Below are 26,528 nucleotides of genomic sequence, written 5' to 3'. Positions count from 1 at the left end.
TGATTAAATACTAATAAAGTAAATGCGTCACATCTTGTTCTTAAAGTAACTGCACATTTATGTATTAAACCGAGACCATGGTGTTTCTCTAACCTTAACCACGTGCTGCGAATGCTAATACAAAGCAAAAAACAATAAATAACCCCACAGGTGGACCTGTTGGTACTTTGCCACAGGACTGTTAGGCACCAGCATGTTGAGAGCACAAAAACTAGACAACTAGCCAAGAGTTTGATTTTTGGCCTTTTGTTGTGTTACTCATGGAATGAATGTTAATTAGCTACAGCTGATATAATCTGCCACAAAACATGTCTTCAGCGCAGGCTAAAAGCAGCGAGTCTTCTGCAGTCACGTCCCTCTGCTAACAAAAAAGAGCAAGAAGAGACAGCAGCTTCTACAATCCTTCCACTTCTGAACGTACTGAGGCACAAACATGGACATGGATTAAGTGGACTTCCAGAAAATGGCGATGATCTCTCCGTGACCCTGGAGCTTCAGAAGTGATAACAGCACTTCAGTCCCATCCGCCAACTGTCCCCTCACAAACACGGATATTTCCTGTACTGATGCCGCAGCGAGATAGAGTCGAGATGACCAGCGAGCTTCTTCTTCTCTCTTTTTTCCTGTGCCCATTTCATCCCCACCAGCCCCACCCTCTCTCTCTCTCTCTCTCTCTTTCGTCTCTGATACGCCACATCACAAGACCCTTCATGGTACATCACATCCATTTCATAATGAACTTTTAATGGAAACTGTTTATCATCAAACTGTCATCATCTGTCCCCTTCAGCTTCTCTGGCTTTCCCAGCTTCCACTCATACATGCTTGACTTGAAAACAGAACAGCAAAGAAGTTTCCGAAGAAACTTTTGTGCACGTTGGCAAATTATTTAATTTCTAAATTTGCCACATAAATAATCACATTGCCTCAGCCTGATCGCGTGAACAGTGAAGGGTCCACTCTTTTTTTTGGAAGATGAGCAGTTTTACAAATGCATGTCTTCACTTTTACTTTTGGATTAAACCGAACTGAAAAAACTCATCTGATAAGTCACGTTCTATTTTTGTGGCATTTCTCGCTGAAACTCTGGTCATTTGGCTGAAGACAGCGATTCCCTCTGTCCTTTCTCTCTCCCTGCCTCTGATGTGCTGAATGGAGCTTGTTGTGTTGTTGTGTTTGGGTGGGGAATGTTGTGAGTGGGACTGACTTGCTCCTGAAGTCAGATTTCTGTCTCTCTGTCTGTCTGCGCTGCAGCTACAGTAACAAACAGCAGCATTGTGACAGCAGCGTCTCTGATCTCACTTCTCTTTGCCTCTCGCTCATGTTTCCTCTCTGTCTCTCGGTGTGTAGCCGTGGGCAGTGACAGTGATGGGATGAGGTAGTTCAGGTTGTCTCTTGGTGTGTTGAACCCGGTTGAACTGTGACCGATGCGGACTAAGGCTCTGACTCGCTTGGAGGATCCCCTGGATGGCTTTAAAAGAGGTAAAAGATGAAAAGACTCTGTCCAGTCGGGGAGTTGGACGTTTCTGTTGCTGTAGTTTGAGCTGTTTACTTAATTCTGGACTGGTTCTAAACTGATAACTGACTTGATTGAAGAGCATTGTTTGTTTTAACAGGTTTATATAATTTGATTTAAATTGGTTTGTTTGATTATAAAACTTTTATGAACTTATTTTAAATGCAGTGTGAGGAAAAGTTATAAGAATGATTCCAAAAACAACCATGATAAGATAAGAATTGATAAGAATTGATAAGAACTGTTGTGAATTCAAACACTACACTTTCAAAACAGATGTTATATGATATGATCAAAAAAAAGAAAAATTTGAAAACAAACAGTTTATCAGTACAAGAATTTAGGTTCAGTATCAACAACAGTACATCGTAGCTCAGTGCCTGCACATCTGGAAATACTTCTGCCATTTAGTAGTTAATTTAAATGTTTAAAAGGACGACACTCTCTGATGCTCAGTGGTAAAGATCTCTGTATCCCAGCTGCTGAAAAAAAAAAAACCCAAAAACTTTTAGTTAATTTTAGCATTTTACTATCCGTATTATCACTGTGCTAAATGTGTGCATGATGATGTGACCGTGATGTTTTTTACGCACAGGCCAGTGCGAGCAGTGATGAGGCAGGCGCAGGCGCTCCACAGTAGACTATTATGTCCTCACACTCTTCCTCTAAATGTGACACCTTAACATTAGAATGCTATTATTGGATCCTAATGATAGATATGATGTACTGTGAAATCTGCAGTTGCCTTAAAGCACAACTGAGCCTTTGTAGAACGGAGGCTAATAAAAAGTGCAGCTTGATCAAACTGATCCAGGTCTTATAGCAGTGTCAGAGTTTAGAGGAGGTATGAAGTCAGTGCAGAGCACAGACAATGTGGAAGTTAATTATTTGTCTGTGAGCCACAGTGGGATCAGGACGGCTGGAGTCTCTGATTACTGGTTGACAGTGTGTGTTTGAGTGTGGGCGGAGGTCGCGTCACGTTCGCGTGGTTGAGTTCAGGTGGGAAACACAGGCTGGGAGAGACAGATGATTGTTTTGGAAGCACAGTAATGACATGTACCGTTGCACCGTGAAGTGGCTGCAGTTGCCTCATCAGTTGTTTGTTGTGAAGTGGGTGAGATCATTGTGTGTGTGTGTGTGTGTGTCATTGTCTCAGCATCTCTGTTGCTGCTTCTGTAACGGTGCTTCAGTTTTACTTTAATTAGCAGCACGCAGTGTGCATCATTTATACAGCATTATTAAAAATGCCACGCGGTATATTTAAAACGGTTTCAGTTCACGTTGTGCTGCTCCGATTTTCATGTTTTGACTTAAGTTTTAGAATTTAGGGAAACTCGTGATACGGAAATATAAAGATACGGTGCAGAGAGGTAACTGAAAACTTCCAGAGTTAGAATATCTGCAGTAAAATGTCAAAACCATTCAAATTCAGCTCAGTTCAAAACTCCAAATAGTAAAACATCTGATTATTCTGAAGACTTTGGTCTGAGCAGAAGCTGGCACTGATGCTTTTCATGTAGGGTCATGGAAATATCATATATCTGTTTGAATGTGTTATTTGCATGTTCCATCAGCACATAATGGATAATTGGACACTTAGCTGTTCTGCATGTCTGAGTGGAGGTCATGTGTGGGCTTTAGCACCCTGAACTCTGCCTTCAGCTGAAGAAACGCCACAGCTGAACCAAGTGAAGTGTGAGTGCGAGAACAAAAGACAGGAAATGAGTTCTTCTCTAGGCAAGCACTCCACTATTATCAGTGTTATTATCATTATTATTATTACTGTTCCTCTTTCTGTGCAGATAGCGTCTACAAGAGGGTGAGAAATGCTCAAACAAATGGTTGGTTGGGAGCAAAGAGCTTGTAACAAGCGAAAGACTCCTTAACATACAAAACAAAGAAGGGCTCATTACAGCAGCCAGAAGAGGAGCTTCAGGAGAGCGGAGGAGACAAGAAAGGCTGTGATTATACTCGTCGTGTGGTTCATTGTCAGTGCTAGTCTTTAACAACAGCGATAATGAGGAACAAACACACAAATACACCCCACTACTCTTCCTGTCACGTCCTGTACTGTAGTAGTCGCCAGCAGCATTAGATTTTAGTCTGAAATGATTCTCTGGAGTCTTCAGCCTCACATTTCCTCCCATGTTTCAGTCTTTTACCTTATTTAGACTTGTACTTGATGTAAGGTAGAAATAGAGATAAATAAAGGCTAAAAAATGTAACTCTAACCATAATTTCCACTTTGCTCCGTTGTCATTTTTCTTTTAACGTCCTTGTCAAAATTTTTCTCACAACACAGCTTTGAATGTGCAATTTTTCACTCTGCTGTTAACAAGGGAGACAAGTGACAACTCGGAAATCAAATTGGCTTCAAGGCTGCCAGATTAAAATAAAACATCATGAGCTTCCCACCTGAGACCAGTGTTCACATCACCTCTTAAGTGGTAAACGCCACTGGGGAAGTTGCACCTAACTTCCTGAATTCTTCGCGTACCGTGATTGTTTCAGATGAGCTGCCATGCGTGACCACTTCGGACTCCTCCAGCCCTGAGCGCTGGCAGTAAATTCCCACGTGACCCGAATGCAGCATGAGGAGTGAAGGGCAGAGGAGGGGACAGGGTAGCGTCCAGCTGGACAGGCGGGCGACGGACAGGGGACATTTTAATCACAGCAGGGACGGGGACAGTTAGCTGGAGCTGACATCAGCCTCACCGCTGGGTAGTGACTGGCAGTTCAGAGCGGAGGAGGTGGAAGGTCAGCTCGGTGGGGGGTGGGGGGGGTTCTAGCCTTGTAATGAAGGATAAGCAGGATGACAAGCATGAAAGGTTGTCTTTTAAAGGAATAATCCACCCTCACATCCTGTTAAAGTGTCAGGCGCTGTGACTTATAGTCGTACTTGTGTTGGTGAATCTGTGTTTGTTCAGCCTGTTTAATCTGTTTCCACTTCATGTGCTGTCTAAGTGATTTACTGTGTTTCTCTGAATGATCTAAATATTTCATCTCATCATTTTGTGGTTGCATTCAGCAGAGAAATAGCTTTGGTTTCACAGCACATTTACTGTGTGATTTGCTTTCTCACCAGTGTTGTGTGGAAACTGTTTTCAGCAAAACAAAAAAGTCACTGCTGTTAACCTCTCTTGTACAGTTAGATAAGTCCTTTTTGGGGGAATAGTGATGGTAAAGATATTTCAGAGATGTTGGCGTTTACAGGATATTAAACCCCCTGGACTCACCACACGTCCAACGAGAGTGCCTCGGCCCCAAATAAAAACATACGCACGCCCCTAGTCTCCCATGTGATGCCCATGTGATCCGTGAAGCATGAAAAGGGGTCTAATTGCGTTTAGCTTAAGTCAGGCCACTGTGGAATACTAATATGGCTTCAAGGGCTCAGAATTAAGACTAAGCGTCAGAGCAAAGAAAAGGCCGAATCCCATTTCCTCCCCAATTCCTTTCCCCCTCACTATGGGAACCGCAGGGCCTCCTGGGGTGGATTATAGGAGAATAAGGCTTTACTGTATGTGTTTATTTGCCCCCAGACAGTTTGCCCTGTTGAGCGTGGACCCCACCCCCACCCCCCCCCCCCCCAAGCATCTTCTCTGTGTGTGTGTGCTCTCGGCAGCCCACAGCGACATGCCTTTCACTGACAGACACCATCCTGTCATAAAAATGCCAGCCGGCTCAATGAGGAGCGTGTTTGTTCGGAGTGTTTAGGAATTCCAGTCAAGCCATTCCTCCCGTCGAACCCCAGAGACCCGGAGAGGAAGCTGGAGAATGAGTGGAGTCAAATACTTCCTGTTCAAGGGCTGAAAAACTGGCAAAAAGAAAGAAACTGGGAAAATGACATAACTGCTGGGATTTGAACGATGTGGGGTTTTGGAAGGCCAAAGAAGTTTGTGCAGATGCCAGTGTTTTTACAAACATGACACGTTTTTTTTATATTACTTTATTTATATTATATATGTACAATTTGTAAAGACAAAGACTTTTCCTGAGTCCACTGTTAGAAAATGTTTGTCTCAGATATTCAGCACCAAGATGCTTTCATGCATCACAGCTGGACTTTGTCCTGAATGGTTTCTCATTAAAAAAAACAGTTACTGAATTATTTCCAAACATTTTTGAACAGTTGAACGCAGCCTGTTTTTAGTGTGTTCCCAGGTCTCAGCAGCTGACAGTCACCTGTGAGGGTAGTTTATAAATACATTGGAATAAAGTGGAATTCTCATTAAAGTTTGATTATTAAAGAATGACGACAGATTTGTATTTAAGCAGGATATTATAGTACAGTTGCCACAGCTCCCACTGAACCATAACAGGTCCGTCTGTATATGTTAATATTCATCTCTTTAGGATGTTTGTTTAGTATGACGGTTTTACCACGTCGTGTTTGGTTCAGCGGCCGCAGGCTTTCCTCTCACTGCTTGGAGGAATGATTCATTATACACCTCCATTACTCTGTGCTGCACACTGTATTCACAACATGACCCCACTTAATAGTGTGCGTACCAGCTTTGTTAACACACATCCGATGTTTGGATTCTCTCGTCGCTGGTTAGATCAGGAAGTGTGTGCGTGCGTGCGTGTGTGTGTGTGTGTGCGTGTGTGTGTGTGTGTGTGTGCGTGCGTGCGTGCGTGTGTTAGCGTTGTGACAGGTCTTCGATAAGAGAGTGGAAACTGTTGTGGGAAATGCTGATTTACAGCACGGAGGTACATAGAGAAGTGAGAAGTGCGTTTGTGTGTCATCACCTTGTGCAGCAACAGCAACACACACACACACACACACACACACACACACACACACACACACACACACACACAGAGTGTCGCGCGTGGGCTCAGCACACACACACACACACACACACACACACACACACACACACACACACACACAAAACCTTTCTGTGCCACCGTGACGTCTCTCAGTTTAAAGGAGCTCCTCTCATCGGCCTGCTTCACACACACAGACACACACACACACACACACACACACACACACACACACTCAAACACACACTCAAACACACACTCAGACAGACACACAGAAACACACATTATTCTCTGCGGCTGAGGTCAGGCTGGCACGCTGGCTGTTCTGCAGTGAAGTGTTCCAGCTGGCCTCACCGAGTTTTCTATGACTGGTCTGAGAAGTGTGTGTTGAGAAGTGTGTGTGTGTGTGTGTGTGTGTTCTCCAGGTCAGCTCTTGGCCCTCACACACCGGGGGAGAGTTGGAGCAACACAAAGCGCGTCTGTGATGACAGAACAGTCCGATGTGTGTGAAACGAGGAGCAACTCAAAAATAACCGGACGCGTTCAGCGTTCAACACCTTTATTCTTTTTTGTGCTCGTGCTAACGTTAGCGTCGCGGTTCTGGGGGTGAAAGCGTGTCTCAGAATATCAGGTGTGTACAGATGTGTGAGCCCCGCAGAGGAGAGAGGTGCACTGATTTATCAGATCCCCTGAGCCACCTACTGTTGGACGCGCTTAAAGAAGTGACTGAGAAGAACGACTGATGCTAACATAGCATGCTAGCTTAAGTTAGCATGTTACCCTGACACCTAATGTTACAAAGCATGTTAGAATACCAGTGTTAACTGAAAACAAACATTGCTGCAAAGAGTCCGCCGTTGACCTGCCGCTCACTCAGCGCAGCGACATGTGTGTATTGTAACCTGTCGACACTCTTTTCATCTTTCCATCCTCTCTCTCTCTCTCTCCCTCCCTCCCTCCCTCTTGTGTTTGCTTTCCAGCGTCTGATACCGAGCAGGATGCGGCGGTGAAACTTGACCAGGAACGGGCCGAGATCGTCGCCAAATATGACAAGGTAACTCCCTCTTCGTCCTGAAGGAGGTTCGGTGAAGCTGCAGCTTACAACAATAGTTTGTTTTTTTTTGTGGCCGTCCGCTGCCAAATTCCAGTCGCTCACTCATGCTGAGACTCCTCCAAACTTCATAACACTGTGGTGAAATCCCTCAGTAAATCACTGCCTTATTGCCCGTGAAACACAACAATAACAGCATGCGGCGCGTAGAATCTGCTGCTCTGTGTTTTAAACATTTTCATGAACTTGGTAAGGCTGTGATTACAGTGCAAGAGCCACATTTCAGACGCAGTTTTCTCAGCTGAAGCTCATTGACAGTTGATTAGAATTAACGTGTTAAAGTTCATTTATATAAACAAATATTGGCCGTTCTACTGTTCTCACACCTTTATCCTCAAACATCGGCATCAGTATCGCTCTTTACAGCTAAGCTTCAGTCAGGCTCTGTTACTTTATTTCTAAACATAAATTCAAGACAAAGAGGGTTTATAATCACTGTGCAGATAGGTTATTATGTTGGTTATTACTGGGTTATTATTTGATAAGTGAGCGTAAATTACTTGACATGCAGTGTGCAGCGTGCCCTCAGTGTCGTCATAAACCTGTCAGAGTTTTATACATTACAGCCCAGTGTCTGCGTTTTTATTAATAAACATCTAATACATTAAGTAGTGTGGAAAAAAACATAATTGAAATAAATCTTCAAACGTCTGCTGTGATTGTTCTTCCTTTAATCTTCCTAAACCATCTGTACATTTACAGTAATGTTTATAGAGTGATATAAGACAATGACTCTACATAGGTTCTCTGCTGTGTGTGTGTGGTTTTAGTGTATGTATGTGGATGCTTGCTGAGTGACACCTCTGTTTCACAGACCTGCGGTATCAGTCGAACCAGCCCACCACGCTTGGTTTGTAAATTAGTCTTTTTAATTTAGTCCAGCAGGCTGAATAATCAAGCTGCCTCATTAAGAGTGAAGAGACCATGGAGAGGAGATGATGGAGGCGTGTGTGTGTGTGTGAGTGTGTGAGTGTGAGTGTTTGGCGAGGCGGAATGAGGCACAATCAGAGCTAAATCAGTGTCATTGTCGCTGTCGGGGATGGGAGGAGTTTAATGGAGTCAGTTATCACGCCGACCACACACACAGCTCCTCGTTTCACATCATTTGTGGACATAAAAAATGATTTCATGTCTTTGCAGAATGGACAGAAATGAAGAGTTTTGTGTCCAGGTGTCGTATCCAGGCCGGTCTGACTGCTGCCTGTTTTCACAGTCGACACTGATGCTGATGGTTTTGGATGGAGGCCACTGATCAGAGACATTTAGAGCCAATATTTATTATCTTATCAAAAACGTCACATTAGAGTTGATTCAGGTCTTTTCATAGATCCTCAGTTTAAAATTTAGTAGTTCAGTTCTTTCTTAGTGTATTTTGGTTTTAGTGCTGATGAGCAAATATCACTAACACGCTAAACATACATGTTAATAAAGCCACGGGTGCCTTCAGTAAAGCTGAAAGCACCATTTCAAAAGTGGAGAAATGTGGACAAGCACAGATTTACTGTTATGAATCGGTACACGTTATATTAATAAACCGTAGAAATGCTGAACAGTCGCGCTGAAAGAAAGCACACATGACCGGGCTGTGCAGTCCATCACCGACCCGTGGTGACACACAATCACAGAAGGCATGACGGAGCGAGCGCTGAGCGGCCACAGTCCTGCTTTAATTTTCCCCTGAAATTGATTTTAAGCAGAGAGAGGAATGATGAATGTGCCAGCCACGATGATGTGGTGCCCTCGACTCTGTGGACACGCATGTCGGGTGGGGTGGGATAAAACACTGAGCTCTTTTGATTCTTCAGACGTGTGAATGCGTTTGAGTTATTTATTTAACTGGTGTGTTTCTGCTGAGGGAGCAGTGGGCGAGGGAAGAGGGAGGAGACTCAACATCTGGTCATCAGGCTGACCCGTGAAACCACAGACAGCCGCCTGTGTCTGTCTCTGTTACTGTATGAAGAGCATTTTTAAGCTGTGTTGACAGAGTTATGGGCTCGCTGACGTTTCTGTAGTGTGAAGTCTGACGTCCTTGTGTTTTCAAAGAGCTCAGATTGATAAGAGCCCTCAGAATTAAAGATTAAAAGTACTGATCTGATTTTTTTTTTTAACTAATGTAGATTCTGGGTCATTAATCTTTTCTTTCTTTTGTATAATTCAAAATTCTTCCTGTGATTTTTGAATTGTATTTAGGACTGTTTTACACAGTCAGAGCATAATTTGGATGAAATAAACAAACATACAGTTTTTCCCGTAATTGCTTTGTAGTTGTTTAACACAATGAGGCATAAATTGCTGGTTAATTAAATACTTGTAAGTACTTGGAATCACACTCATATCAGCAGACAAATGAACAGCATGATAAAGCTTTTTATGCAAATGAAAGTGAAAACATCCAGCCTGTAAAGACGCGGTGCGTCGTGCTCAACACGCGTTTTTAATACACACTTACTTTAAAAAATGTATTTTCTCTTTTACTGTATCTCTCATGTAGAGGTTTTTAAACTGTGGGGGAGATGATGTGGTCTCTGAAGTGGCGGTGCAGAACTCCCCTGAGAATCATCACATTTTTAAGTTCTCTTCAGCGTCACAATAATCCAGTGACAGTTGTTGGTCCATCCATGGTTACACTGCAAACAGGGACTGCTAACAGCTAATTCGGTGAAGTTTTAATGGCAGCACTTTGCCAAAATGTTAACAAATATGGACTAAAGAAATGTTGGGTCACAGTATGACTCTCTGAATCCATGGCAGCCGTGAGATTCCTGCAGCGGACGTGAACTGAAATTTGTTTGATCTCTCTGTGAAGGTAAAACGTTGGAGTCTTAAAGGATTTGAGAACTTCAAGAGACTGAAATGAAAAAGAAATCTGAGGCTGAATGAGACAGTTTGGATCAGTTTGAGAATTTCAAATGAAGCGTTTCTCAGTGCAACAAGGCCTCAAATCGATGAGACACGATGGTGCGAGGTTTATATTGACTCTTTTTCAACTTTTTGTCCTCTGTTCTTCCATTACTCTTTTTCTCACACTCTGTCTTTAATATTCTCTCCCTCCTCTTCTCCACATAATCCTTCCTCTCACTCACTCACTCTACCTGTGGGTTTTCCATTTCATCGGTCCATGATGGTGAATTAATTGCAGTTTTTTTTTTTTTTTTTTGAGGCCTGGAGTCACGACACTGACGCAGGTGAACGTCACTGCTCACACTCTCTCTCTCTCACACACACACACACACACACACACACACACACTCAAGCCAACACACTTTCCCAAGGGCACCGGAGTCACGGCTCCTGTCGTAATCTAGCAGCCAGTCAAAACACGATTCTCTGCCCCTGAACAACGTGGGTGGCATGTAATTTAGAGCTCAAATCAGAAGCCACCGTTCGGTTTATTTCAGTGCCCGACCAGCATGAGACAAACTGCTGGGCAGCAACTAATGATGACGTCCGCTGCACGTGAATCTCTCGGCTACTTGTCAGATTAATTGACAAATTATTTAGTCTATAAAATGTCTGAAAATACTCAGAAATTCCCGTCGCATCATCTGAGAATCCTGTGTTTGTCCAACAACAGTCCAGCCCATAAAAGGTCTTTTATTCTTTTGAAGTTGTTTTCCTTTTTATTTTATTTTATTTTTTCCCCTAAACGTTGTTATGTGTCACTCCACAGAGCTCAGTGTTCCTTTTTCCAGATCCTCACATTAGAGAAACTGGAGCAAAGCTTGGACTTTTTTTGCATGATAAATCAACACAAACCACACAGAGCACATACATGTCAGTTTTAATGTTGGTGTTTCCTTCTCTTTCTTCTCCGTTCCAGGGAAAAGAGGCCACAGTGGAGCCCTGGGAGGACACCAACTTCCACCTGTACAAAGTCATCGACCGCTTTGGCTTCGTCCAGTAAGGATGCGCACAGCAAAACATCACAGCCTGTTATTATTTCTATTAACAAAATGAATAACCTCCAACGCCCAACATGAAGAGCAGCACCACACTGAAGAGAAAAGGGAGAAAATGAGAGGCTGTGAGGGCGGGTGTTGCTGTGAGAAGAGTGTGTTTGTGGCTTTGGCCCAGGCCGGTCGGGAGGCTGCGAGGCTCTTAAACAACGCTGTGTTAGAGCGTTATATATAGGCTGGCACATGCAGGCAGGAAACAGCTTGGTTAGCCACAATCACAGGCATCAGTGTTAGGACAGAGCGGTACGAGCCAGACCATAGGCGGTGTAAGACGGAGGGAGAGATGGGAGGATGGTGGAAGAAGAAAAGAAACCTCAGGGTTATGTGATTGTTTGAGACAGGGACAGAAGTATCCTAAGGTGAAGGTCACTGACTGGGCAGAAAACTACAGATGCAGAGTCCAAGGAGGACGAGTCAGACCGGACCGACTGGCAGGAGCAGAGCCAGGAGGGGCCTCTGGTCTCCGTGAGCCGCCGAGTGGACGGAAAGAGCAGACGTTAACTTTCACACACTCTTCAGACCCGAGGCCGTTTGATCAAGTGATTGTTCAGTGAAGTATGAATGATGTTGTGAATCAGCCCAGACACAAATGTTAGACCAACGTTAGGAGTTGTTTCAGTGAGATAAGCAGCTGCCGGAGCTAATTCTTCACTGCACTTTCTTCACTCAGGTTTTCTAAAACACAAATTGAAAATGTTGAATTAAGATCTAGCCATGTTGCTTTTTTTGCAGTGATCCTGAAAAGCAGGAGACTTTTCTGTCTGATGTCAGCAGAATTAAGGAGAATGATGGAACATTCATGGCAGGTTTTCAGCCGAGCTTGTTAAAATCTGTGTGTTCTCTGTTTGTGGTTTATTTTAGTCCAGGACATGGAAGCAGAATATTCACCGAGCTTGTCTCAGAGGAAAGACGCTGCTGCAGAGACTTTGAAACACAGATAAACAGTTGAAATTGAGGATTGTCTGATCTGTTGTTTCCTGTTTGTGTGACATGTTTGATGTTCCCTCTGGTAACAGTCAGGGAGCGAGACCTGACCCGGGTTTCTCTCAGTTGTTTCACCAGGCAGGAATCTGACTTCGACCATTGAGTTAAACGATCTACGACAGCAGAGACATAAAAATAAATCTTCTCTTCGTTCTCCCCCGTTTGCTCGTATTCATTTCTTCCCTTTCTTCTCTCCTCCTCAGTGAGAATGAACTTCCATCCTACGACTCGGTGGAGGAGAAGGTGAGTCTGTGAAGATTCTGGCTCTTTTAAAACCAAACAGTCCTCGGGACCTAAACAGAACAAGACAGAAGCAGAGTCATTCTCATTGGTTCCTTTCACATCAGCTGTTGTCATCATGTCGTCCCTGTCAGTTGGTTTTGAGTTATTTGGATCCTTTTGTTTTTAGTTCCTGGCTCAAAATAAACACTATTTTCAGAATATTTTCAGTATGTCATGTTGTCTGTTTATAACCTTCCATACTGGTACACTGACACATTAAATGATGCTTTGCATCATGGGAAATAAGAGCGTTTACCCATGAAAACTTGAGTCCTCAGCTTGTAAAAGCTTTTTCAGAATGAAGGATTTAGGTGTGGACTGAATTCCAAAAGAAATTAACGTCATTATTAAACATATTGATTATTATTCACTTTAATTATATCAATTTGTTTTATATCATTTTTAGCGACTGGAATCATCGACTCAGTGATGATCAGCTGAATCTTTGTGATGCTGAAGTGCAGTTCATAAAATCCACATCACAGGACAAAACCTCTCACCAGATTTTTATCTGCAAATGAAAAGCTGCAGTCACTCGCGCACCAAGTGTGTGTGTGTAACCAAAAGTGTAAAGAAAGCTTTAATTAGAGCATCTCAACAGCTTCAAACAGCTTTGAACATACAGCATCGGCAGTTTCAAGCCTTTCCTCTTTAACTGTCAAGTCGCTGTGACAGTGATTCCCATCGGACGTGCAAGTTAACGTGCCACTTCTCGTTTCCACACAGCAAAGACACACGGAGGTGGAGAGGACCACCAAATGGCTGAAGATGCTCAAGAGCTGGGACAAGTACAAGAACAGTGAGAAGGTGAGCTTCTGTTTTTCTGTTCGTCCCCACTTCTCATCCTCCTCTTTCCCCATCACTCTCGTCTCCATCTGTTCTTCACAGTTTGCATCCTCAGCTTCTAAATGATTGGATTTATTGGATATAACTATAAGCAGCATCATACAGGGCTCATATCAGTCTGCTTCTGCCCTCTGCTGCAGTCGTCCTGTCAGTAACAGATGTAGAGGAGTGTCTCTCTCTCTCTGTCTGTCCCCAAAAAGGACAATTAGAGAGGTGGGGGGGGGGCAGGTATCACTTATGGCTGCCTTCATCAGGCAGGTCCAGGTTGTGTTGTTGCCTGGAGCGTTTCACCGTGTCCTTCATTTGTATGTTTGGTTTCAGCAGGGATTTAGAGTGTGTGTGTGGGGGGGGGGGGGGGGGGGGGGGGGGTGATGTACTGTGTTGGGGCTTTGAAGTGAGTGTGGCTCTGAGAGCACAGTCAGTCTCATTCTGTAGCTTCGCCTCCTCTTTTGTTTCAGAGGAATGTTTACAGCCAAGGACACAGAGGAGTGTTTAGCTTCTCCCTCCATCACATCACTCTCCATCTCCTCCTCCTCCTCCTCCCTCTTCCTCTCTGTCTTTCTTCTTTTAAAGCTTCAGGGATTTTCTGTTTCTTTTCCTCTCTGTCAGTCAGCAGCGTGCTCTCAGCTCAGCGAGGAAACAGGTCACGCTTGATATGTCTCTTATTTCGTTTCCTCACTTGCCAGCTGCTGAGAACATTTAGCCCGCAGTAGGAAAATACTAGAGAGCCGAGCAGATGTAAAGCAGTCGTAAGCCACACGTGACGAGTTTGGCTGGAGGTCGCGGCGTTTAGCATAACGGTAATAATCCTGCAGCACCTGAAGCCTCGCAGAGTTGTGACAGGATGTTGAAGGTGAGGCTGAAGCTGTGCCTCAGCTCTGTTCTCCCTCACAGAACCTGCCAGCTCACAGCGGAACGTGTCGCAGCCAAACCAGCCGTCTCAGGTGTAAAGGTGGAGCCGGGAGCTCGGTGAAGTGGGAGCTGCTCGCGGGCTGCAGGCAGCTGCTGGTTGCGGCTGGTTTAGGGATGTTGCAGCACAGATAATATGATGACTGGCTTCACTTTATACCACTGAAAAGTCGTTGATTGAAGCTGTTCCATTAAACTTAATTTGGTCTGATTCAGACATTTTTTCTCTGAGGAAACTGTTAACGATATATTGATCAGTATTTACGTATTTACATATTATTTCAGTGTGTGCGCAGTAAATGCACAGATTCACTGAAATGTAAATGTTGACACACACTTTCGAGTAGACACACACAAACGCACACACTCAAAGGATGATTAGCTTAACAGATGCTCTCATTGACTCGCTCATCAGAGCCTAATTACAAGGCTGTTGCACAAGAAACTAGTGAGTCCCAAGTGTGGTGGTAGGAGTCTGATGGAGTGTAGGCTCTGGATACTACACACTCGCACACACACAACCAGAAATGTCATTAATTCTGAGATGACACACATGCTGACACGCAGGCGAGGCTGCAGACGAGCTGATTTATGGCTCCTCATCATCACACCAGGCTGGAAACCAGTCCTCTGACTCCCTCTGCTTCTCTTCCTGGTTTTCACAGGATCGTTTTAAAGCGTCTGATAAATGATAAAAGTTTGGATTTACAAATGAAGCAGGGACATTTCAGACGTATACGTTCTGAATGATTGATTTTCTTTTTTTAGACAGATTGTACCAGGACTTCTGGGTATCTCTCTGGTATCTCTGAGGCTGTTTTACCGGAGCAGTGTTTGACATGTTGTGGTCCTGACTGAGACTGATCTGAGACCAGTCTTTGTGGTCGGCGTTGTTGAGGACGCGTCCATCTTGTCTGAATAAACTGCCACCTCTGACACCTCTGAGACGTAGACGCTGACAAACCTCGTAGTTTCAGGAAAAACACCAGTAGCGAAGCAGCTTTTAGCTTTAGGGAGTTTAGTGAATACAGCCCACTAATGGGAGGACTGTCCTCTTCATTTGTTTCCCCTGTCACTCACCTGTACAGCACACACACACACATTTACAGTCCCAGCACCTCCTGTATCTGCTGTGTAACTGTTCCGGCTGGTTGGGTTTTAATAGCTGTAGACAGAGAATTCACTGCTGCGATTAGCTTTGCTGTTCCTGCAGTTTGGGTTTTAAGACTTAATCTTCCTCACCCGGAGCCCGGCTGATTTTCCATCTCTTTGTGGACAGTGAATTACTTTGGACTGTTCTGCATGCACAGCAGTCTCTCCAACTCTCTCTCTCTCTCTGTGCCCACAATCTCTCCTGGAGCTCGTCCAGCCAGATGGTCGCGCTTCACCTTCCAAAGCCCTTTGCTTTTGCTCGGGCGGAACGCGAGCACATTCATACGTGCACCGTTTGTATCTTCGACATCTTTGACAGGCAGAGAGCAGCTCGTTGATGGGTCTCTCTGTCCTGAATCATTTTTGATTGTGTCTACAAACTTTTTTTCTTTGCTGACATTTTCATTCCTGGCATCTTTATTATTGTGAGCAGTTTTTTTTTTTTTTCACTCTAATTTATGCATTTTTGTTCTATTATGTCTCTATTGTACTTTGTAAGTTTCGACCACTTAAATTAACAGACTATTTAAGAAAATTAGCTCCGGTAAATAACATCCAACACTCTGTGGATAAAATGGTTTGACACAGAGACGATATCATTTAGTGTAATTTAACTTTCAGAAAGCTGCAAAACAAATAATAAATTAAATATTAAACCATTCAAAATTAACTCCAGTACTTTTTAAACTTAACATGACTTGTAGACATCTTCACCGTTTTTCTGTTTTATATCACTGCAGATGTTTGGCAGTTTTTTCTGTCTCACCACTGCCTGATATTTAATTAAAGGCCTGATGGTTTGTCAGATCAAACTCTGTATGAAAAGCTGTACTTTGATCTAAGGGGTGGTGGTGGGGGGGTCCTGAGCTGAATAAAGGCCTTTCTAACAATGACCTCCTGCTGTTTGTTTCCTTCCAGCTGGTCAGGAGGATCTATAAGGGCATTCCCCTGCAGCTCCGAGGGGAGGTGTGGTGTCTGCTGCTCGATATTCCCAAAATAAAGGAGGAGAAGAAAGACTTCTACGAGGTATATACACCACACTCTCTGCCTGCCAGCACTTTACAGTCCTGCTCTCCCACACTAGTTTATAAAATCTCTCCAGCATAACAGCCGTCATTACCCCACGAGCCTCATAAAGATTCATAAGTGAGACAGCGAGCACCTTGGCTTTATTTGATTTTACTGAGCTTCAGTATTAATGTGGGCAAGATGTGGGTCTGGAGGCTTAATTGTGTTTGTGTGAAGCTGCACAGCTCGTTTCTGTGCACTGTAAAGAACTTTTTTTATTCTGCAGTGAGACAAACTTTGGATCTCATTAGAAAGTTCAGCTGGCAGGATCAATATATCGCTGCCTTCGGTCGCTGTGGAAGTTTTGTAATTATGAGTTGAGGGGGCGCTCAGTAAACAAGCGACCAGAGTGAAAAATATAAGCTGTTAAAGAGAAATGTTCTCTCTGGTGAGCAGAGTGATCGTGAAATTTTATTCAAGCTGGTTGACGCCAAATGAGACGGATTAAACATCAAATATGTGACGGCCCATCAAACAAAACCGTTCACGTACGAATCTTTTTGAACATTTTAGCACAAATTAATATCAGACGAACACACAGGGAACATGTGAAGTTCATGAAAAAACACAGGAAGCCACATTCTCTGTTGTGTTTTTACAGAAATTAAAAGCCAGAGCCAGAGGACTCTCCCCTGACATCCGGCAGATTGACTTGGATGTGAACCGGACCTACAGGGACCACATCATGTTCATGCACCGCTACGATGTCAAGTAGGTACATCACAGAAACAGGTGCAACGGTTTAGTCTTATTCATAACATTAGTATTATTATTATTATTATTATTTACTGTGACTTGACAATCTAACTAGAAAATTGGTCAAAAACACATAAGACACTGAGGCAGGACACTTGATGAGATTGTTGTTGCTAGGCAGGATTCCTGCATCACTTCCTGTGTGTCAGGTCATTTTCTCTACGTGGCTGAAAAGGCACAAAAAAGACTTCACAGAAATGCTCTCACTGTTTGACTGAGCTGTAAACTCAGAGCACAAACACCACAGGAGTTAGCAGCAGAAATATACAGCACACATTTTAAGAAATTGTAGATAATTCCTTTAAATGTATTTTCAGACTGGAGCATGATGTCTTTATGGTTTAATTAATTGCATCTAAAAATGATAAATAATCAAAAGAAGGCGGTAAAACCATCAGGTAACTCTGTCCTGAAAGCTGAAGCTTTCCCATGTGGAAGTGAGCCGTCTCGTATCCGCCTTTGACTTTTGATTTTAAACCACAGAGAGTCAGTAACCAGCCACGGCTCTGCTACAGGCTCAGAGAAGAACTACAGCTGTTCTAACACGGCTGTAGTCTGTGTATTGTCTGTGAAAGCTGTCCGAGCTGTTAGAACACAGAACCAAAACTATGAATGACGAGCTCGGCTCTGAACTGTGGACTGTTTTGTGCTAACTGTGGTTTGTGTTTGTTTCCCAGGCAGCAGGCTCTGTTCCACGTCCTCACAGCCTACTCCATGTACAACACGGTGAGTCATCCACACTCTGTCTGCAGAGCTTACTATGCTTTCACTAACTTTCTGAGAGGCAGTGTCCTGCCTGTCTGTGAGAATGTTTCTTCACTGTTTCCGTGTTTTTGAAGGACTTGATTTCCAAACTGTTCCTTTAGCTTTTGGATGCATTTTCATGAGTGAGCAGATTAATCAACAGGGACACAACTGATTTCCATAAAGTTTAATGTTTCTCGCTAAGTGCAGAACACAGAGGTAATAATTAATCACATGAAGTCGTGTAAGATGAAAAACAGCAGGGCTGTCACTTTATTAACAGAAAGGTTCAAACAAGTGATCAGTATTTAATTTGTTCTAATGAATTTGGACACAACCAACAGAGCTAATCATTCAGTGTCTCACACAAGAAAGACGACAACAGACACATTCAGGAGGATGAAAAACTTTGCAGAAGAGAGAATTAATGCATGTTTTGTATAAAATAGGTAAAGATTTAAAGGTCCAGTGTCTGGTCATGGACATTCATGTATGTTTTTAACTGTATCTGCAGGAGGTGGGCTACTGCCAGGGCATGAGCCAGATCACAGCTCTGCTGCTGATCTACATGAACGAGGAAGACGCCTTCTGGGCTCTGGTCAAACTACTGTCCGGGCAGAAGCACGCCATGCACGGTAACACACGTGACACGGTGCATGACCCCAGCTCTCAGATATTTTAACATGTCAGGTCTGTTTTAGGAGAAACTCAGGACAAACTAACAAGTAGCTGTGCTGCAGCAATGAGCTCATAAATCTCAAACAGCTGACACTAAATCCTCCATCAATAGCTGAGATCACTACACTCAGGGATAAGCTCTATAGACTACAAACATATAGATGTGTTTCAGGGGATTATCACCAACTGGGCCTGAAAGCCAAGAAAACATAAACCCAACTAAGGGGAAGACATGGACTTAGAGTTTGGCCGCGAGGCTGTTTCAGCTGGATGCTGCTGCCATCGTGAAGCTCAGCTGGAAAATATTAACATTTCTGTTGACGCTGATGGCCAAATACTGTCTGTTACTGCAGGAGACAGAAAATAAGAGACGGCTGAATAAATTGTGACGTTGAGCTTGGAGTCAGTGCAGTTAACCCAGTCGTCCCTCTGTCCTCACCTTCAGGGTTTTTCGTCCCTGGATTCCCGAAACTGATGCGTTTCCAGGAACATCACGAACGTATCCTCAAGAAGATGATGCCCAAACTGAAACAGCACCTGGTAACAAAACATACACAACAACACACAACTCAGGGACTAAATTAAACAATAACATGGATTATTATTATTATAACAATGTTATTACATCACAAAAACTCCCAAGACTCTGAAACTTTTTTAAATAAAGAAACACATAACATATACTGGGGTAAATAAACTGTGAATTATTTTTACGCAAAGCGAGTCAGGGTGGTGGGAGTAGGAGGTAAATACACGCTAATCTGCTCTTGCTGCTGTGGAATTATATTTACATGTCATTTCTTCTGTCACCTCTCTTCCCTGCACTAAAACAGATTTGCTTGTTTGTTGTGTTGCAGGACAACCAGGAGGTGTTTACCAGTCTCTACACCATGAAGTGGTTCTTCCAGTGCTTCCTGGACAGAGTGAGTACATCAGCAGGAAGCTTTTTTTTTTTTTATTTAAAGCTGATGGGAACATCCTCTAACATTTTGTTCCATTTGTGGACAGACTCCCTTCACCCTCACCCTCAGGATCTGGGACATCTACATCTTGGAGGGAGAGAGAGTGCTGCCTGCCATGTCCTACACCCTCCTCAAACTGCACAAGAGTCAGTCTGTTTACTCTACACACTGGAACCAGCTGCTGTTTCCTCTCAGACACAGAAAGTCTGATTTGTGTGTGTGTGTGTGTGTGTGTGTGTGTGTGATTGCAGAGCACCTGATGAAGTTGTCCATGGAGGAGCTGGTGGAGTTTCTGCAGGTGACTTTGTCCAAAGATTTCTTTTTCGAGGACGACTTTGTGATTGAGCAGCTACAGGCGTCCATGTCGGAGCTCAGGAGGGCGAAGCTGGAGCTGCCTGCTCCAGGTACTGATGCGGCACGATGCACACAGACGCAGCAGAACAAGCTTTAAAACAAAAAGGGACATTTTCACTGTGATTTATGGTCCATGTGGCTGCGAGACCGAGACCACTACACCCCAAAATACTGCTGATGTATCATGACGTGTTATATTTCATACAGATTTTAAAAAGGAAGCCCTTTACCTGAACTAATGTACACAACAAGTAGTTTGTTAGCAAGATAACACTTTGTGTAATTCATTATCAAGCAAGTCATAATTTACTTTCTCATTATTATAAACTGAATATTTTGGGGGACTTAACTGCTTCGACTGTCAGACATAAACAGAAAAATAAAATCATTACCTTGGGATTTATGAAATCGTGCAGCCTGTAAAAAACAAAGGAGAAAAGAGATTAGTGTACAAAATAAAGACACACCTGTCCAGATGTGTCACCACACATAACAACATCCAGTACATCAGCTGGCCTGGCTTCCCGCTGACCTTTAGCTTGTAGCTGAATTAGCTGTGGTGTGTTTCTAATCTTGCTCTGTCTGCTCATTAATCTGCCTTCTCTCCCTCTTCTTTCAAACAATGTAAGCCAACAACAACAAAAGTGTGGCCGTGAGTGGGGGCCACATTCCCTCCTACAACAGTAACGGGTGGGCTATCCTGACTGGTCTTCCCTCTCCATGTCTCTGTCCATCTGTCAGTCCGTCTTGTCTGTCACCTGTCTGTCCAACAGCACTCGGGTTTTACCTTCAAAAACTAGTCTTCCAGCTGTTTTTATCTCCCACATAATATTTTAAACTAAACTCAGATGCATTGCATCGGCCCTCTTGTCTTTGTATCTTTGGTTTTTCTCCCAAAGTAGCTGCAACTATAAAAATGTAACCTCTGTCCATGGCCTGTCAGGTGACCTAATCTGCCCTCTGGTGGGCATTTAAGAGAACTGTATAATACTGTTTTTAAATGGAACTGGGGACTTTTAACTGGGAAGTGTTTTTATAAGCTAATGTAATATTTTGTTAGCCAACGATCACTGTTTTTAATCAACAGCTCTTATTAACATTGACTATTTAAACCTGAAAGTCATTATTATTATTATTATTATTATTATTATTATTAAAACTAAAAAACATGAAACACATTAACCATTTTCACAAACATATATTTTAACTTTAAACTAAATCTACCTAAAGGATCTACACCTGTCCTCTACAGTTTGTTCAGGTTCCTGTGTCGTCTGTATTTAGTCAGTTAGTCCTCCAACATCAGCAAACACTTTTTTTCTTATACGATTTTTGATTTTAGAGCTTTTTTCTTTCGGAGCCCACACAGCTATAACGTTAGCTGTCTGTTTGTTTCACTGCCCGCTGACAAGATAATGAAGCACTTCTCCAACACTGGAGGCTTTTGTTAAACTTCTTTTTTAACAACCATCTGCAGCCACATTTTCTGGTGTGCAGGGGGAGATTTTTTTTATCTCCATTTTTTAATCTAAACTGGATAAACTGTGAGACAGTGATTTTATGGTTCTGTGGTTTTGAGCTAAAAGATTGTTTCCTCTTTTCCTAACCACCAACATCAACTCTTAACTGAGTAAGAAGATTAGAGCATTATGAAGTATACTGATGGTGGCTTGTTTGACACAAAAAGAAAGAATTTAAATTTTTGTTAGATTTTATGACCCTTTTCCTCAGACCTTTGCAAGTGAGGAAAAGGTCTCTATAACAGTATTTCTACTGTCATGGTATAAATGCAGCTCCTTAAGGCAGAGGGCTCACTGCAGGTTTTACAGACTGCACCTCTGATGCAGTAAAATACTCCTGCACTACACTGAAGTCACTTCCTCTTTACAGCTTTATGAAATAAAAACACCTGCTAGAGGCCACCGATGCCAAACTAGAGGCCGTGAACATCTTCGACATGAAGTAAGAAAGATGGACGACGACATAAAATCCGTTTATCTCCAACTACTATATAATAAATAAAATAATTTTATGATTAAGGGAACTTAAATTATCTTCTGTAGTAAACTATATTAGTAGTCTCTTATTTCTTTGCTGATATTATTGTTGTTTTTACATTTACATTACATACAGTAAACTTTCACACTGCCTGTTCTTGTCAGAAAGTACACACAGGACCTGGGATTTGGTTACTCACCAGTACTGTGAACAGGGCAGTCTCCGGTGCACAGGGTTTCCTGAAAGAAGACACAAACTGTATTAATTTGGTGCAAGAAAGAGAACATCTTCTTTTACTATTAAACGAATAACTCTGGCCAGCTGTCTGACAATTGTATTTGCCTAAAGATTTTTACTTTCTTCACATAAAATGATCCAGTTCAGATTAACACTAATGAGGAAGCACAGGTTAGTTTTTCCTGTTGCTTCAGCCCATTTGACGAGGGAACAAAAAGGCCAAGGTCAGTGGATAAACTCGTCATGGACAGACACTTTAGTTCCTGGAGTCGGTGACAATAAGTTGATTTCCTGAATCACTCCCACAGCATTTCCTCTTCCTCCAGCTGCAGCCTCCTGGCTTGACTCTGGCAACACTTTCCCCTACAGACCCAAACACATCCAGCATCACCATCACTGTGTCCGCACTCTATCTGTTCCTGTCAACTGTACTTTTTGTTTCTTTGTGACCTAAGGCAGTACATTCAGATATTAATGTAATTCATAACATGTTCTGGTTGAATAGTAACTCTGGTGCGAGCTGAGTGGTCTAAGTGAAGAAATACTTCTGAGGTTTTAATGTTTGTACTTACACGTCTCAGTACATTCAAGAAAGTTCATTAATCAAGAACTATTTCTGTATGACCTTTCAAGTCCGGGGCTACTGCTGCAGCTAAGAGCAGTTTAATGAAATGGAGTGAAACTCAGTTTCAGGGACCACTCAATTTACCGTCACTTGCTAACTGAGCCCCTACAGCAAGCTGGGAATTAATATTAAACACTATTTCTGATGGTTTTTTTCTGTCCTTCGCTCTCGGCCTGTGGAGATGTGATTATGTGTCGTCGTGAATGTAATCCTACTTTATTTTTACCTCTCTATGGCAGTGGTGTTGCATGAATCCATGTCCCTGTTGTGACTCCTCATCTGACGTGAATCAGCACCACACAGTGTGTTCAGCCATCAGATCAGTTTTGTTTCCTGGTGATCTTCTAATGTGTTTCCACTGTTTTCGTCTTTCAGGTAAAGACGACGAGTTTCCCAAGAAGCCATTGGGGCAGCTTCCTCCTGAGCTGGCAGCAGCAGTGGTGAACCACGTGGCTAACGGTCAGAGCCACGCTGAGCCAGCCGAGCCTCCCAGGGACCCGAGTCCTGTTCCAGACCGCCCGCAGGAGAGTCGGCCCCCCAGCCGGTCACGCCGGGACTCACTGGACAAACCATTCCGCCACCATAAGGCTGATGAGAGGGCTGCCCGTTCCAGGGGATCAGGGGAGATCCCTAATGAGCTGCAAAAGCAATCCACATCCACCACACCTGAGAGGGGGGCAACACCACCCGCAGTGCTCACCCCTAAACCACAGCTCACCACAGTAGATAGAAGGAAGCCTCAGAGCCATGCCATCGCCAACCACAACTCCAATGCAGCCTCCAGCTCTCACAGAGAGATCACTCCCCGCTGGGTCAAACCCTCCGAGACAAAGCTGGAAGCAGTCAAAGCGGCAGCTGCCCGGGAGACCCAGCTGAGCAGAGGGGCATCACCAGCCCCTTCCAGCCCAGACGACGCTGCTCTTCCCCATCGCCGACCACGCTCCAGAGCTTTCGTCCCTGGCTCCAACCGAGGCTCCAATGCCTCCCAGTATGACAATGTACCAGGACTGCCGGAGCAGGATTTCGAGATCATGGAGCTTGAGAGACCTCCGTCCAGAATGAGGATCCCTCGTAGTGAAACACCCTTCACCGTATCGTCCCCACATCAGAGCAGCCCGAGCCGTGGACCCAGCCTGGCAGGGAGCGTTGTCTCCGTCACATCAGTGCCCAGGATGGCCAAACACCCTCTTCCTCCTCCATTTTCCCACAACAATCCAGCAGGGGTCCAAGCCAGCTACCCTGGCAGCCAGGGCCAGTACCATACCCCTCCCAAACAGCCATCTCCAGGACGAACTACGACCGAGGTCCCCATCTACCATCCTGCCCATAGTGTGAACCTAGACCACAGAGGAGAGGAAAGACTCTATGCACAACCTTCCCGATTTCCCCCAACCTCCAACGTAGTGTACGGGGAACGAGCGTACGCCACCACCCAGCGGCAGCCCAACAGCCTCTCCCCAGAGAAGGCTCTTATGAACAACACCTTCGCTACCTACCGCAGACAGCCGCCACCACCCAGCTCCACTCACAACCCCCGGAGCACCAGGCCTCCCCCGGAGCATTCCCTGCAGCTGGAAACCCAGGGGAGGTCCACCCCAATCTACCTGCAACAGCTCACCTCCACCGCACACGTCTACGCTCCGGTGGACTACAGGTTTGAGGGGCATCGGAGAGGAGAGGCAAACCCGCACTACCTGTCCGAAGGTGGACGGGTTGTAGACGGGCTCCTGTGGACACCAGAGGGTGAGCTGCCCCCTCAGTCCCCAAGTGGAATGCCCCGCTCACCCAGCTTCCAGCAAGCCCAAATGTCTCCTGTTCAGGAGTTCACTTTTCCCACAAACCCAGACAGCCTGATTCACTACAGGACACAGTTACAGGAGAAGCAGCCTGTCATAAGGCAACAGCTCCCCCAGCTGTTTGGAGGACCACACTACAGGCACGCACAGGAGGCGTTTGCCATGCAGGAATCCATGCTGCTGTAACTGAACAAGAACTGAACAGGAAATCAAGACACTGTAGGAAAAAAAAAAGAAAGAAAACTGAGGTGTAGTCACTGACACTGTGGTAAAGACGAGCAGTAGTCCTAGATTTGTTAGTTTCTGCTCTGTTGTTCTTTATGTGTGAAGTACTGATCTTCTGTCACGCTGCATCGTAACGGTGCAGGACACACCAGCCTCTACCGTTTTTACTGATCACTTTAAAAAGAGAAAAAAACTGACTGAAGATTTTATTTTATTTTTGGATGTAAATCATTAACGAGAGGTAACAGTATATATCTTTTAGAGTCTGACATGTACAGTGGATTTTTTTGTTAATATTCTGAGCTGTTATCAACAGCAGCGGAACATTCTCCAGAGAGAGATAAACTCCGACTTATTTTCCATCTTTATTTTTTTATGTTACTCACAGATATTTACATTAGAGACCAATTTACTCTATATGCTTGTGAATGTTATTTTTCAGAGAGAATAAGTAAATCTGTGTCCAATAATACAATTAGAAAGCAGTGATGAACAGGTCACTGTTAAGTTTTTGATTTCCATTTCACCTTTGAAGACTCTCCACTGTAGAAAGAGCAGGATTTGTTGTTTTTTTTTAGTTTTGCCTTTTCAGTTTCAGAGATAATTTTCCTTCCTGAATAACTCGTGCAATGCATTTCTCTTTCCCCTGAAGTACAGAACATTGGGTGTTTACATGTATTTTAGGCCAGTGTAGTTTCTGGTTAAATTCCAACCCTGATTAGAGACTCAAGGAACAGAGGGTAAATTTATGAGGGCTAAATAATATATATGTGTAATTTTTTGGGTTTGATGGCTTTAAGTCATTTGATTTGAGATGTAACCATAGGTAACATGTTTTTTTAATTGCTGTATTGTATCTACCACATCCTAAGCACATGCACCAGGAGATGTGAACTAGTTTCAGTACATTTTGCTTTACTCTCAACACTGACATATCAACTTCTGCTCAGCTGCTGGTGCTTCCACTGGCATACAGAGTCATCTGGCACACACATATGCTCACAAATGATTAACATTTAATCAGTCACATTCCCTGTTATTATTCCTCATACTCTGATTTTGATGCAGTTACTCTCAAAAAGTACTATTGTACTTTTCATTACATTCCCTAAGTTATCTTTGTTTTGCGTTAAACAACTAATTGCAGATCATTCTGATAATTTGCTTAATAAAATGAGGTGGGTTGAAAAGCAGTGTTTGGATCTGTCTTTGCTTGCTGTAAATCAGGAGCATATCCTTGTGAAATTTGTTTCTACAGGATTTTTCTGTTGCTTGCTTTTGTCCCCACTAACAGTGAAACTCTGCCCCCAGTGGAGACATTAGGTGATTTTTAAATGACTTAAAATGCAATAAATGCATAATACTGGACAATACATTTATTATATAGTTGCGTAAATTAGGCCCCAGTACTTCACACAGAAAGATAGACATACAGTTATTATTCTGAGCCTCTAAAACAATTATTTCTAAAAATCAAATCCAAATTTTATATAATTTTCCCTCAGTAATAACTTCCACATCCAGATAAGAAACAAAAGTTTCAAATGGCTGAGTAA

At 43.5% G+C, this 26,528-nt stretch overlaps 1 protein-coding gene and 1 long non-coding RNA gene across 4 annotated transcripts in view; one reads left to right on the top strand and one right to left on the bottom strand.

The window, feature by feature from the left end:
- The window catches only part of usp6nl (USP6 N-terminal like), a 53,245-nt gene extending 27,086 nt beyond the window's left edge, over positions 1 to 26,159 (top strand). For 2 of the 3 annotated variants that reach the window (XM_041030368.1, XM_041030369.1), the window contains exons 3-15: positions 7,270 to 7,343; positions 11,221 to 11,300; positions 12,544 to 12,583; positions 13,349 to 13,429; positions 16,448 to 16,555; positions 17,199 to 17,308; positions 18,031 to 18,079; positions 18,612 to 18,732; positions 19,221 to 19,315; positions 19,633 to 19,698; positions 19,784 to 19,883; positions 19,989 to 20,141; positions 23,327 to 26,159. In XM_041030368.1, coding sequence (XP_040886302.1) covers positions 7,270 to 7,343; positions 11,221 to 11,300; positions 12,544 to 12,583; positions 13,349 to 13,429; positions 16,448 to 16,555; positions 17,199 to 17,308; positions 18,031 to 18,079; positions 18,612 to 18,732; positions 19,221 to 19,315; positions 19,633 to 19,698; positions 19,784 to 19,883; positions 19,989 to 20,141; positions 23,327 to 24,933 — 2,684 coding nt within the window. In that variant the 3' untranslated portion in view covers positions 24,934 to 26,159. Of the gene's footprint in view, positions 1 to 1,269; positions 1,483 to 7,269; positions 7,344 to 11,220; positions 11,301 to 12,543; positions 12,584 to 13,348; positions 13,430 to 16,447; positions 16,556 to 17,198; positions 17,309 to 18,030; positions 18,080 to 18,611; positions 18,733 to 19,220; positions 19,316 to 19,632; positions 19,699 to 19,783; positions 19,884 to 19,988; positions 20,142 to 23,326 lie in introns of those variants that run through there. The other variant, XM_041030367.1, reaches the window with a different exon arrangement.
- LOC121176322 lies at positions 20,047 to 22,437 on the bottom strand. Its single transcript, XR_005892947.1, has 3 exons — positions 22,289 to 22,437; positions 20,484 to 20,508; positions 20,047 to 20,182 (listed from the first exon to the last, which is right to left on the bottom strand). It is a non-coding gene; the product is annotated as an uncharacterized LOC121176322 (long non-coding RNA).
- Positions 26,160 to 26,528: the final 369 nt, after the last annotated feature.

The sequence above is a fragment of the Toxotes jaculatrix genome, chromosome 22 (genome assembly GCF_017976425.1).
Source record: "Toxotes jaculatrix isolate fToxJac2 chromosome 22, fToxJac2.pri, whole genome shotgun sequence".
NCBI classification, from domain to species: Eukaryota; Metazoa; Chordata; class Actinopteri; family Toxotidae; genus Toxotes; species Toxotes jaculatrix.
The sequence above is the reverse complement of the archived record's forward strand: the minus strand, read 5'-3'. Positions and strand labels throughout refer to the sequence as shown.